The 13,833-nt window shown below is 40.9% G+C and overlaps 1 protein-coding gene across 11 annotated transcripts in view; it reads right to left on the reverse strand.

Moving 5' to 3' along the window:
• smoc1 (SPARC related modular calcium binding 1) overlaps positions 1–13,833 on the reverse strand; it is a 78,065-nt gene that overhangs the window by 13,753 nt on the left and 50,479 nt on the right. For 7 of the 11 annotated variants that reach the window (XM_032500757.1, XM_032500755.1, XM_032500753.1 and 4 more), the window contains 4 exons: positions 10,565–10,757; positions 7,896–8,014; positions 1,215–1,320; positions 182–426 (listed from right to left, as the gene is read on the reverse strand). In XM_032500757.1, coding sequence (XP_032356648.1) covers positions 182–426; positions 1,215–1,320; positions 7,896–8,014; positions 10,565–10,757 — 663 coding nt within the window. The remainder of the gene's footprint in view (positions 1–181; positions 427–1,214; positions 1,321–7,895; positions 8,015–10,564; positions 10,758–13,833) is intronic. The other 4 variants (XM_032500758.1, XM_032500759.1, XM_032500763.1 and 1 more) reach the window with 1 other exon arrangement.

Raw genomic sequence — 13,833 nt, forward strand, 5'->3', positions numbered from 1 at the left:
TAAAACTAATGGAAGACGATCATCTTAACACAACCAAGTACCTCTTTTATTCTCCTAAATCCTAAATTTGACATTTCAAGAGAATTGATTTGTTTTATTTTAATGAAAGAGACCCTTCTCTGTGATCCTGCCAACCCACTCTCAACCATCCACTTCTCCCCTGCTTTCCTTGTCCTCTTACCCTCCTTGCTGACTCCCAGGCAGCCTTTCAGCTCCTGCAGGGAAATGGCCCTGTCCTTATTCAGGTCACAGTAGTCGGTGAACTTGCGGGCACATTTCTTGGGTTTGGCTTTCTTCTTCAGGTACTTCTTAAACGGCTTGAGTTCCTTCTTGTTGATGTCGTGGCTGCCGTTGTTATCCAGCTGGGCGAAGTACCAGTGCACCACCCTCTCCTCTAAAGTGTGACTGGGATCAGGTTCAACAAACCTGGTTAGGTATAGGGTTAGAGGAACAGATGCTAGTGAAGACATGGATGTTTCAAAAAGTGGAATGATCGGCATGAAGGAAAAAAAAAAATCTGTTGTAAACTGCTTAAAATGCAAGAGGACAAAATATGAATACAGTAAGGATGAATATGCATTTAAGATGATAATCTATTTTAATCCTGCATGACACATTGCTATTTGGCATCACTCAAAATGAGATTGGTCCATTTTTGTTGATTTCTAATGAAATGAAATCACATCTTGTGAGGGAAAAATGTTTTAATAGTTCAGGCAGTCATGTTGTATGTCAGAAAGTGACAACATATTTTGTTAAAGCTTAGCTTGCAATTGAATCGTTGTAAATCAATTTTCTGCTTTGCTTCCCCGAATGGGTTGGACAGTGTTCACTGATGGAAAGTGAACGCTAACCCTGCCAGTGTCTGTGCCAAGATATGTGCATTGCATGTCAGATTTAAAATATTAGCGTTCAATTCAGAAACCCAGAGTGAAGGGTTGTTTGAGAAAAACCAGAAGAGGGGAAAGATTTCCATAAAAAATCAGCTATGAGGTCTCCTGTTCAGTTGTAATACTCTAGGTGTCTTCAATTCAGTTTTATTTATAGTATCAACAACACACAAGAGTTATCTCAAGACACTCTACAGATAGAGTAGGTATAGACCACACTCTATAATTTACAAAGACCCAACAATTCCAGTAATTCCCTTAAGAGCAAGCATTTGACAGATTTGATTGATGCGACAGTCTTCAATGCCACAGGGCAGTACTTACCTCCCACCACCAGAGGGGGCTGGTGAGTTTATGGCTTGCACCATGTCTGTGGTGAGGGCATCTAACAAGCTTGTAATGAATTCCACTTTCTTCCCCTCTGGGCAGCCTGGTACAAATCAAAGACAAAAATACACGAAAATTACCTTCCACAAGTAATTTGAGTCATTACGGCACAGTGGAGCTGAAGTGCCTCTAAAGCCTCGACACCAGTGGACCAGTCTGACAGATGTCAAACGGAAACCGGCTGTTACACAGGAAAAGAAAGCATGCAAACCTTGTCCACAGCTTAACAACCAGATCCCTTAATTGGCTTACATTTCACAATTACTGCTGAATCATTATGAATGTATTTCCGACGGAGGTGAAATACATAGTTTGGAAGTTTTGTAAGGCCTTAGAAAAGCAGAGCTGAGGCACATGGCGAGAGGGGGAACAGAAGTGTGCAGTGATGAGAGAGTTTTGTTGAGCAGTGCAGACCTGTTAACTTTTATGACACAGTTCTGAACACCTTGGGTAGCTCTTTTTAATTGCCCAGATGTATGGCTTTAATAGCACGCTAAACCAGTGCAAATTTTTCCCTTCTAATTGTGTCTCTTAAAGGAAAAACTTCAAACGCAGCTGCATAGTAAACTAATCTTCTCATTCTTTTTTCTCTCTTTCGCTTAAGCTTTCTTCGCCGATTCCTCTACTCCCCTTTTCTCTGAGCGTTTGTGGCCTCCTTGTTCTCCACTGTCTTCATGTCTTTCCAGTCCTTTTGTGCTGGCTCGGGGGGTTCCGTGGGAGGTGGTCCGCTGCTCGCCAGGTGAATCCAATTAGCATTTTGTACGACATGACAAGCTCGGAGAGCACTGCCTTGCTGTGCCTTAATCCAAGTGTTAAATTGGGGTGTTATGAAGCGCAAACTGTTATGTTGTATGCTGGCTATGTGGCAAGGTGGCAAGGGCCCAGTGTGGTGCAGGACCTCTGACAGTGTCAAACAGGCTCGGGACCGCTTGGATTTGATCTTAAAACACATTAAAGCTGCACCAAGGTTACCAACTTTGTTTTGGCTTTTAACCCATTAAAACAAAGTAATGTTTATCTGTCGGTGGGACACCTTGTCACTGCCCGATGTGAGTCGAGTGCAGATTTGAGTCTTGCATGCTCAGATTAAAAGGTTTAAGGCATAACACGTCATACTGAAATTTGTGAAATCCATGAAATAATAACCTTTTTGTCATTACAAACAATAACAGAAGATAGGAATCATTTCAAAAACGTTTTAGCTATCTATGATTGTTTGATTGCTAACGTTAACTCAAAACGCCATTCCAGGGACAGCCTTTGTTGTGTTTGATTGCTAGCGTGTAGCTAAGCTAGCAGTCATTTCAAAAATGTTTTAGCAATCTATGAAAGTTTGATTGCTAACGTTAGCTCAAAAAGCCATTCAGCTGACAGCCTTTGTTGTGTTTGATGCTAACTTGTAGCCAGCAGTGAACCAACTTGGTTAAGTAGGTCCATTTTTACTGGGTTGACATTACAGAAGTCTCTTGTTAGCATCTTATATGCTACTTGTGGCAAAGTGACGCATGCGCAACTCACATCTACACTCGCCTTACACCGGGGAGGGACACACCTTCCCAGGTTGCATAAGCTGTGAGTAGTTCAAGTATAGAGGTTTTTCTTTTCAGTTTTGTTCCAGCTGAAGTATCTTTTGTGCCTTCAAGAGTTACAACGTTCGTCAGGTTGGGAGTCTCTAGATTTGCTCATACTGTAGGTCCAAACTGAATTTCTGGAGACCTAAAGTAAAAGGAATGATCAACTTTTTTTTACTGAACAGTGGTGAGTATGAGGCCAGATAAAGCTGAGTTCACCAACATTAAATCTCTTTAGTATAAACTGATCACAAAGCAGCTCAACAAAAATCCCTGACACACCCTAAAACTGATATGAACACTTCTGTTCATTCTACATTTGGTGTCTGCAGAATGTATCACACCTTTGCAGTCAGTTTGGAAACACATACAGTCCATGGAAGTGAGCAGATTGCTACATTGACGTCACTCAGACCCTCATAGATACTGAAGGTGTAGTTTATGTATTTAATAATATAAATAATACAATTATTTGTTCATAGACTAAGACAAAGTAAGACCAAACTATGCTCATCAAAGGGTTTTAATATACAGGTTTAAAACTGCAGTTGCTGAATTGACTGAACTGGATGTTAACAGATCCCAGCCTTTGGTCTCGGGGGAAGAGCTCTTATCTGCCCCTCCGGACAGAGGTGGTATTGTGCCACTCTGTGTACAGCACAGTGATATTGAACCTGTAGCTGCATGCTGTTAATAGACTGCCCTCTCAAGCATTCTTTTCTCCTCCTGCCTTGATGTGACAACCATGAAATACTGCGCTTTGTTGTGGCGGTACAGAACATCCATCTACAGTACATAAAAAATATCTCCACTCATCTCCCTGTGGTCGCCCAGCAACCCCAGCAGCCTCACCACCACACCCCCCAACACTCACACCTTCCATAAAACATGCCACACATCTGCTGCACAGTCAGGAGTCATTCTTGACTCTGTAAACTCACCAGATGGGGAATTAAACAAGAGTTACAGTGCAACCTTAAATGATGGGGAAACAGAAGGGCAACAAAAGTAAGTGAGCAGAAACAAGGGCAGAGGAGTATGAGCTGAGGTTAGGACCTCTGGTTAAGAGGAGAGTCTCTGATCTTTGCTGCCAGGGAATCCAACACCGCAAAGTGGGGTTTTAGTCGATTCCTAATCAAAAAACCCTCTATCTGGTCAGTGTGGGGTTGAGAAATAATTTTCATGTCTGTTTCCATGTTTCCATGCGACAATGCTATTAATTGATCTTTCTCTTAACCCCTCCTCTGGACAGCGATTGTCCATAAGCAACTGTAAATGAGCACAGCAGGTCAAAATTTGTGAAGTGATGTTCACCATTCCGTATCTCCAGTGACCTTTCATTAAATTATTATATAAGACCGCACATAATAGGCGGCAAAAACGCTTTGAGCCGCCCATTCCATTGATTTCCAATGGGGAGGGCCTAACTATGCGCTACGATACCCCTGGCATCGCACACTGCTTGGATTTGCCTCTGTGCGCTGGGCTCACAGTTCAAATTATTTCAACTTTGACCTAGTTGGTGCTGTCTTTGGAAAATGCAACCAATGGGATAACAGCATCACCTCTCAGTCACACTAGCTACAAGAGACAGAAAAAGCAACAGGCTGCCATTCATTTTCAGTTGGAGTGGCCGTTTGCCACTCGTTTGGACTCGACAATGAGCTAACTGCTATCCATGACCAGGCAGCATCTCTGACTGCAAGCCTTGGCTCTGTCAGATTGGATGTGAACAACTTAAAAACAACCGTGGAAAGCAACGCAAGTATTTTCAACAGTCATGGCCATGCTTTTCAGGAGATGGAGGTGAAGCTAGCAGATATGGAGGACAGAAGTTGACGATGCAACATCCGCATCGTCAGGCTGAAAGAGGGGCTAGAAGGTGCTAATGCTATCCAGTATCTCTTGTGGTCCCGGCCTAAGTGATTCCCAAATTTAGCAGATGCTCAGCTCGAGATAATGAGAGCCCACCGAATCTACAGTGACAGCCCAAAGAAGACCACCACTACTAATCGCACGCTGATTTTCAACATCCTCTGATACACAGAAAGCCAGGTGATCCTCGTCATTGAGGGCTGGAAAGTTCGCTTCTCCCTGGATTACAGCAACCACACGGTAAAAAGAAGTAAGGCTTTTCATCGAGCCATGGATTCAGCCCAAGTCAGTTTTTCTTGCTTTATCCGGCAACACTGATGATCAGGGAAGGTGCGCAGTATAGAGTATTCACCCCCGCCGGGGATGCTGTGGACTATGTGCACCCCGTCCTCCTGCTGCGGCGGGGAGAGCCGACGCTCAGGATTCTATCGCGGAGGGTGCTGTGGAGAACATCAGGACTGAAACAACTGCCTGATGAACATGGACTGTTGGTTTGTCTTCTTCTCTTAATGTGTCCTGGCACATATCTTCACATGTTCTGGGAGAGTTCTCCTGTTGGTCAGTTCTGGAACAGTATTGCATCTAAAATGTCCACCTTGTTTAATGTCACTGTGCCTGTTACTGTCACTGTCTGGATTCTGAATGACCTGTCAGCCTGTCAGCTCTCAGGGAGTCAGAAACGGGCATTGTTTGCTGGACTTACAGCTGCAGATGATTGCAACCCATTGGAAACCACCCCATGACCTGTCTATCTGCATGTGGACCCTTTCCTACTTGGATGTAGTGTACACGGAACTTTCCACAGCGCAGATTAATGGAGCGCCTTGAAAAACAATGGACACCTGGCGGAGCATTGCGGACTCTGAAAGGTGCCTCTAGCTTTCACAGGTGTTTGTCTCTTTTGTGTGTGTGTGTGTGTGTCTGTTTCTGCATGTGTTGTTTTGTCTCCCTGTCCTCCCGTTTTCCCTCTTTTTTTTTCTTTTTTTTAAAGTTTAAAAAACAATTTGGTCCTGGGACCCAGTGTACTGTTTGTAAATGTTTGTATTTTAATTTAAATATAAACATAAAAATAAAAATGTGATCACCACAAAAAAATGCTTCAGCTTCTCAACAGAAAACATTCTAACATTCAGTCTAACTTATTCATCCTTTCCACAAAGCGGACCCGACAAAAGGAAATCAGAGTTGTAATGTACGATGAAGCTTCACCAAACACCACAGCTACCAAAAACAAAGACCCGAAAATACGTAGTGGTAACCACAGTTTGATCTAAAGAGCCGACTTGTTGACTATCCCTTCGGAAAAACTGTTGCGCTCACTCTCTCTCTCTTCACGGAGAAACAGCTGATCAACAATCTACTAACAAAAGTGTAACAGCGCTGTGTGACATTAATCAAATATATCAATGAAAGTATAACTTAGATATATTTATAGGCCTATATACGGATCAGTCTCAGGTTGAAACTTGTAGTTCTTAAAGTTATGTTGCACAACTTAAGGACATGTATATGTAGGTTTAGTTTGAGGTTGTCATTGCATTTCAGAAAAGGATTTTTTTTTGTTGATTTGATATTGTAAGCAAGGTAGGCAATAAAAATGTAGCTTTTTTCCGAAAATTAAACTGTGTGTTATTGCTCTTCAATAAAACAAAAGTATTCTTTATCCGATTACTTGATTAATTGATCAAATTATTTTAATAATGGAATAATCAGTACAGAACCGGTCATAGACGTCAGCGGTAGCAGCTCACTATAGCCATTTGCGTGTTCACGTGCTATGGTAACAACGAGCTCCACCAATCAGAGAAGTCGCTGTTACGCTAAGGATTGAGTGGTAGTGAAACATCTCATGCGGACTTCTAACTTCTACAAGCGCATAAACTCTTGTTTCACAATCTCATAGCTCGTAGTAAATCTACCTTGGATGGTTTGGACATTATGGCTCATTATCAAAATCCTTATAGAGGAAATTAATAGGATTTTAATTCCCGCAACCACACTGTTGAGCTCTGTTATCAACATGCTGTAGCAGTGTGCATGGCGCTCTAGTAAGAGAGTAAGAAATGGATCAAACTGTTTCTCTCCCTCTTTATATCCTGTTCATCACTAGCACATCCACTGTGTAGTACTTTTCCTTTGTGTGGAAACCAGGTGTGGATGCAAAATTGGCAGCTCCGCCCCCTCTTCACTGGATTTGGGGGACGTTTGTCAAATCCATCGGGTAGTACCCATCCAAAAAGCCTTTTCTTTTGTAACAGTAAAAGTGAAACAAACGGCCTGAAATTGGGAAACTGAAGCATAAAACCTTTGTGTTGCTTGCCGAAGTATGTATTATTTTTTTTGTAGGTCTTGTTACTTCCCCCGAGGACGTTGTGCTTTTGGTTCAGTTTGTCTGTCTGTCAACAGGATTAAGGAAAACTACTGGCCCAATTTCCAAGAAACTTGGCGAAAGGGTAAAGCATGGGCCAAGGAGGAACCCTCTCTACCCTCTAACCCTCTAAATCACAAGGCGGATACACCGATTATTTCTCACTTTTGTCAACATTGCAAGATAGGTCATTGCCTTGGCAGAGGTCTGTGCTCGTCCATTGGCCTTCTGGTTTTTGTTATTAACATTTTTGACGGAGTGCCAGTAGGCCTGCACAATTAATCGTTATAAAATCGCAATGTCAATTCCCCCTGTTCACCCTTTATTTTAATAACTTCAATTTAAAATATATATGTATATATTAAAAAAAGGTTAGTGATTAACTTTGATTCTCATTTAATTTTACGAGCCGACTGCATCGCAAACGCTACTACTTTCTTCTGTATGTTTTAAACATAGACTGTATGAAATAGGTTTTAAAGCGCTCCCATGAGCTGCAGTGCCCTCCCTTCTCCCTTCTTTATGTCTACAGGCTTGTGGTGATGTGCTAAAACCAATCTATGTTTGGTACAGCCAATTTGTTTTGTTTTGTCATGTTCAAAAAAATCGTGATATCAATTCTAAGCAAAAGAATCGTGATTCATATTTTCCCCCGAATCGTGCTGGCCTTAGGCTTCCTCATTTGTTAAAAAATAAGGTTTGACACAAGACAATTGAATCCAAGAATGTTTCTGCAATCCCCAAAGCCCCCAAAAATAAATTGAACTCCAGAGAAAAGCGAGAGAGAAAAAAAAAAAAAGAAACCTGTCAGTTCTCTGCCTTGGAAAGGATCTTCAGTATCTGGGACGTGAGATCGTGCGGTGCCGTCACACTCCGGCGTCTGGTACCTGTTACACAGAGAGGAGAGGACAGCGGGAACACGGCTGCGTGAGACAGAAGGAGAACAGAATAGATCTTTCTTAGCATTGGGTGAATAACCTGAGACATCAAAGGAGAAACTCGTCCATGATGAGACATTTATTCGGAAAAAACAAATGAACAAAGCCTTAAACTGAAGACCAAAACACCACAAAAGATATTCCTTGAGGCTTAAAAACAATCTGAGATGGAGCTTAACACCAGGAGACATATCGTTCTCCGTCTTTGTTATGAAAACATTAGCACGCTCACTAATCTCTTCACTGCATAAATTTGTACGCATGCATGCTGTTCAGGCTTCTTCACTGTAAGCAGTAACAAATTATTAATAGTGATTACAGTCTCTTTTTCTAATGCTTCATCAATCAATCTGATTTGACATGCGCTTGCATCGCTTTGTTTCAGAGCCGTAACAAATTGTTCGGCATTATGCGTGGCATGACTCGTTTTCTCCTGGCTATTGTATCACTGGTTCTTGAATAGGATGGAAAATTGAGCATGTGTGTCTCATTTGCGCTTTCTTTTTTTTCTTTTTTTTCAAAGTAAAAGCAAGTTGTCATTTCTTTTTTCACAGTCTGCAGGGCCCCTGATCCAAGAAGGGATGTCTAATGCATGACTCTGCACATTGACGTCCAGGGGAAAGTAATTGGGACAAGGGACATGAGATCTAGTCCAAAATACAATGAATTCTTATGTGAAGAAATTATCGCCTCTAGGGTGTCATTCAGTACAGATGAGAATTTGGTCTGTGTAAGTGAGGCTGTCCGTTATGAATATGCTTTTCTTGATCTAAACCTGTTATCCTGGATTCAAACTAACTCTTTATAATAGTCTGTACCTCATCCCGTAAAACATTAACCCTCTTGTGAAGAGAGAATGATGATGCCCCTTCAGGAACAAAAACAGCTCCTCTATTTACCGGTGCATGCTGACAGTTTTTCAAACATCCTGTCTCTTTTCCTTTATGTATTGCTGTGTTTCAAGATGTAATATTCACTTTGGCACGAGTGGCGTTATTTATTCAACATTGCCTCCTCTCCGTCCCCGTGGCATTCAGCTCTTGCAGAAAACCCATTGTGACTGCGCCGTTTCCCTGAAAGCAATATAAACAGCAGCAACTGCACTGAAAACAAACGTCACGCCAAACGCTCAGTGTTTATGGTCAGCTAAATGATTTTCCCATCAAGGCTTGAAGCAGATTGTTTTGCCAAGTGAAGAAATTTAAGATCAGTGAAAAGTAGTGTTTAGCCATTCTGGGGAACGTTGGTCGGTTGGTCAGTTGACCACTTTTGTCCAGACTACAATATATCTATTTATCTATACTGTATATTTCATGGGTTGCCATTAAATCGGGTACAGATATTTATGATGCCCAGAGGAGGAATCCTGATAACCTCTTGCACCACCAGCAGGTCAGAGTTATCCTGTAATATCTCATGGATTGGCACCAGATTTTGTAGAGACAATCATGGTTCCCAGTGGGTGAATCCTACTGGGTAACACTTCATAATAATGGTACATAAATTATCATGAATTCATGCATGGCTTTGTGCATGAAAAAACATGCATTAATTCATGTAATACTTCATCAGTAATGTACCATGAGTAATAGTATTTTGTGCATAACTTGATGCAGGAACAATACGTTAATTAATGCATCAATTAAGGTATTTCAATCATCATGATTTTTTGATTTATTAATGATGTTCATGTCTTCTTCATAGGCTAAATGCGTTTAAAGTGACAGGCAGTTTGTGGCCCTTCAAATAAAGTGCTGACCTGCTACATCTTTAACGTTAATCAGTAAGATATGAATAATGGTGGCATATGCCCCAATCTTTGTGACCCCTCAAATAAAATAAAAATGTCAAAACATGTCTTGTGTTTAGACACTTAGAAGTACAGTATCTATAAATATCCTACTTGGGTGAGCATTTTTCTTTATGTTGTTGTGAGAAAAGCAATTATGAAATTGCCTCTGCAGTATTCTATATTTTGTCTAAATGTAGTGACCTCATTATCATTTAATGTTATGCCACCATTAATCATATCTTTCGTTTTTGTTAACGAAGAGTTTTTTCTGAACATCAATGACATTCAAAACGGTGATAACTAAAACAGATATACAACACACCATGCAGTGTGCATACACATGTGTATTGCAAACAGACCTAAGTAATACACAGATAAGAAAATCTACCTCTGCACCACCAAAGTGAACATAAAATGACTATAAAATATATAAATGCATATGACACTGTTGTCAAAACCCACACTATCGACATAGACACACTTGCAGACGGAATCTTAGAAGTTTGTGATCAATACTGTATGGTGATGTAACCAAGTGGTGTCCCATTTCATAGGGGGATATTTTCACCCCTAGCCCCTACCACTTGGTTTCTACGGGTAAGGGGTAGGAGTGAGATAGATAAATGGGATTCAGCCTTAGTCTTATAATAAATTAAATTCACAGATTTTACTGGCAGAGACACCTAAAAACAAGACACTGTGAAAAAAATGCTGTAAGTGCTGTTTTTGATAAATGACGTTACCTGGTGGATGTTCCAGGAATGGGTCGTCCCGTGTCCACCAGAACACACCAGCAGTAGCCTGTGGACTGGTGGCACTGGACTGGTTTGTAAAGGCCTCCAGGCCCACAGTCAGGGATGAAAATGGCCTCGCGAGGATTCTGCCGAGCCTCGTCCAGTGCGCTCTGTCGCTCCTGGTCACAAGAGGGAACTTTCTCTAAAACCGTGAGAAACACACTCAATACGGAGGCACCACAATCGGGGAAACCAGAAACACACAAGAAGAAGTCACAAGATTAATGAGAATAAGATGAAAGACAGTAGACCATCTGGATATCTTACCAAATTCAAGATAATCATGTCACAGCTAAAAAAACTAATTGGTGGTAACTATTAAACAAAACGGTATCTTTCTGTCCATGTATTTCACTATTTGAAGTTTGAAATTGTCCATCTTTGTTATTGGCTGTCAACCAATTTTGATTGGCCGGACTACTAAGTTCGGAAGCCTCTGGGGGTGTCTGAGATTGGATTTTGACCGATGCGTTTCACCTCTTTTGATCTCTACACGAACTGTTTACCTGTATGAAGCCCACTGAAACGTGATTGGTCAGTAATACTCGGACTACAAATGCGTACCGATACCAAAATCTTGTCTCGTCGCCTACAGATTCTGCATTCGAAGCTCAGCCAATGGTTGGTAGAAAGCGCACTCTAAGCAATTAATCCTTCTTCATGTCACTTTATAGACCAACTGTTTAATTTGGACTTTATATTTTTGCTGCTGACTTGGCTGTCATGTCTGTTTTGTTTTGCTGCTGTTTGAAGAGTCACTCTGCACTCTACACACACTGTCTAGCAGAAATGCGCTGTGTATGGTCAGAAGGGTAACGGAGTTATGTAGGTTTGAGTTGTGAGAGTAGCGACGGGGAACAGGATTGCAAGGTTTTGCATGCAGCAGGAAGGTAATAAAAAAGTTTGAGTGTCAGTGCTCAAATTACTAACAATGTTTCATGGGCATATGGCCAATAATACAACTGGACGTCAGGCATTCTTCATTTGGACTAACTATATGTCTGTGAAACACAGATGACATTTTGAGCATGCCTTGGAAAAACTTGAGTAGTTTGACAAAGAATAGCTCAGCTCAAGGTCCACTTATTAGCTTTTTCGAGTTTTTACAAATCAATCTCAGTAAAAAGCTACAACCAGGACATTTGATGGTAACTGAACCATCTCTGTGACAACTAAGAAAGCTATTGAAAAAGCAACCGAGTGGCTCTTAATTAAAGATTTACTTTAGTCAAATCTCAGTTTGTGACCATATCATCCAGGGTTGCTTGTTTTCAAAGGACTGGGCATCAACAACACTCTTTCTGAAACCCTGCTGCTATCCACCACTCGTGTACCTTGGACACAAACAAAGCTGTATCAACCATTCTGTTTCCAGCGTCATGTTTAACTGGTCCTGCCATTAAAACCATTACTAGTCCTCCCATGGGCTGTATCAGGAAAATTTACCCACCACTGTCACATCTGTTTGTTCAACAACAGCCGCTCTGCCCGCGACAGATGCTCCTGCAACACCTTGTCCCACCACACTGTATTTACATTCGCATCCATTTAGTCCATCGCTCCCTCTTAAGCCAAGTACAACAGAGCTGCATGCTAAAGTTGTAACCATGACAATGAAGTGTTCTTTTACTGCTCCTGATCCAGTCTTTATTTTACTTTTAAGTACCCTGTAAAGCATTGAGCCACAACAAGAGGGTCACGCTAACTGTTTTGGAGCCTTTACTTCATGGCAGTGAGGTATTTTCACATTGTGGAGTTGATAAAAGATATTAGTAGCCATGAGTGCTGGTAGCCTCAGCTTACACAGTTCCAGTAACCAAAGCACAATTAGGAGAATACGACACAGTCACCGCCTGATTCAAAACAGCAGGAAAGGAGCTTGTGAAATTAGACATGGGACTAGAATATTCTCAGCCTCACAACTAGATCCCGACCGATAGATCAGCGGGCCGATATTAGGCATTTCCCAAACTATCAATATCAGCATTTGTATTGGCTGTTTTAAAAATTCATTCATCAGAATCATTTATAAAGACAAATAAATTATTCTGATAAATGAATATTTAAAAAACTAAAATGAAAACTGACTGTCAACAATGTAATGAGTGTTGGCGTTGCATAGATTGTCCACCAGAGGGCGCTCTACAACGTCCCTGTTGGCAACACTCTGGTTAGTTTTTTTGTCATTGTGTTTTTGTTCAAAGGACTTTAAGTTTCATATCTTAAGTTTGTATTTTATATATTTTATTTATCAGAACTTTAATATATTTTGATGTTCCTCTGTTCTGTTGTGACAAAACAAATTATCATATTATTTTAATGAGAACTCATAAATAACTAATGTTGGGAAATCTGTTTTGTTACATGTTTCTGGATTTTTTGTTGTATATACTGTGTGTGTATATATATATATATATATATATATGACTTTTAAATAACCAAATATTTGTATCGGTAACTGCCTTAAAAATTCTTCATCAAGCTCTAGTCACAACAGTGTTGGAGGAAGCATTAACGTCCCTAACTTGAACTGGTCATTATCCATTCCTATATAACATTGAATCAAATGACCGCCTGTGTTTGAAAGGGCTTGCTCCATTATACTCTGGAACGGACGCATACACAAAGAGCTGTGGACTTGACAAAGCCCTGCATGCATCAATAGATTTTTCTTGGCCACTTGGGGGCAGAACAAAAAGCTGGAAATTGCTGTTCACACAATAAGCAGGCATGGAGCCAAATTTGCATTTATTTTGAGTCGTTTCTTAGAAACCCGACGAAAGATACTCCAATCTTCACTCTCCTTTTAGCTCTGTTTGGGTCTCCACTAACTCTTGAGAATAAAATCATTTGCATTTGCAACATTTTGCTAAATGTTCTATTTTCTTAGCTAGCTTGCTACACCTGGAAACAAGTTTTATGGGAGCGGTGGTACTGAACTTGTTGTTGTCTTCAGAGAGAAGACGCTGAGGCTCTGTATGAACATCTGCGCATCGCCAATTTTTGGTGACCGTCTGCACGGCCACTCTCCGCTACTGGTGGTAGCGTTGCGATCTACCATGCATGTGTTTACTCATCCATGATGATAGCATAAAAAGACAGAGCTCTTTTTTCGTGTACTTTGTGTGTACTTTTTTTGATCACAAGCCAACATGACTAGTAGATTTTTTTAAAGTTACCAGCCAATTCCAATAACATTAACTTTAATACTGAATTTC

The sequence above is a fragment of the Etheostoma spectabile genome, chromosome 20 (genome assembly GCF_008692095.1).
Source record: "Etheostoma spectabile isolate EspeVRDwgs_2016 chromosome 20, UIUC_Espe_1.0, whole genome shotgun sequence".
In the NCBI taxonomy this organism is placed as follows: Eukaryota; Metazoa; Chordata; class Actinopteri; order Perciformes; family Percidae; genus Etheostoma; species Etheostoma spectabile.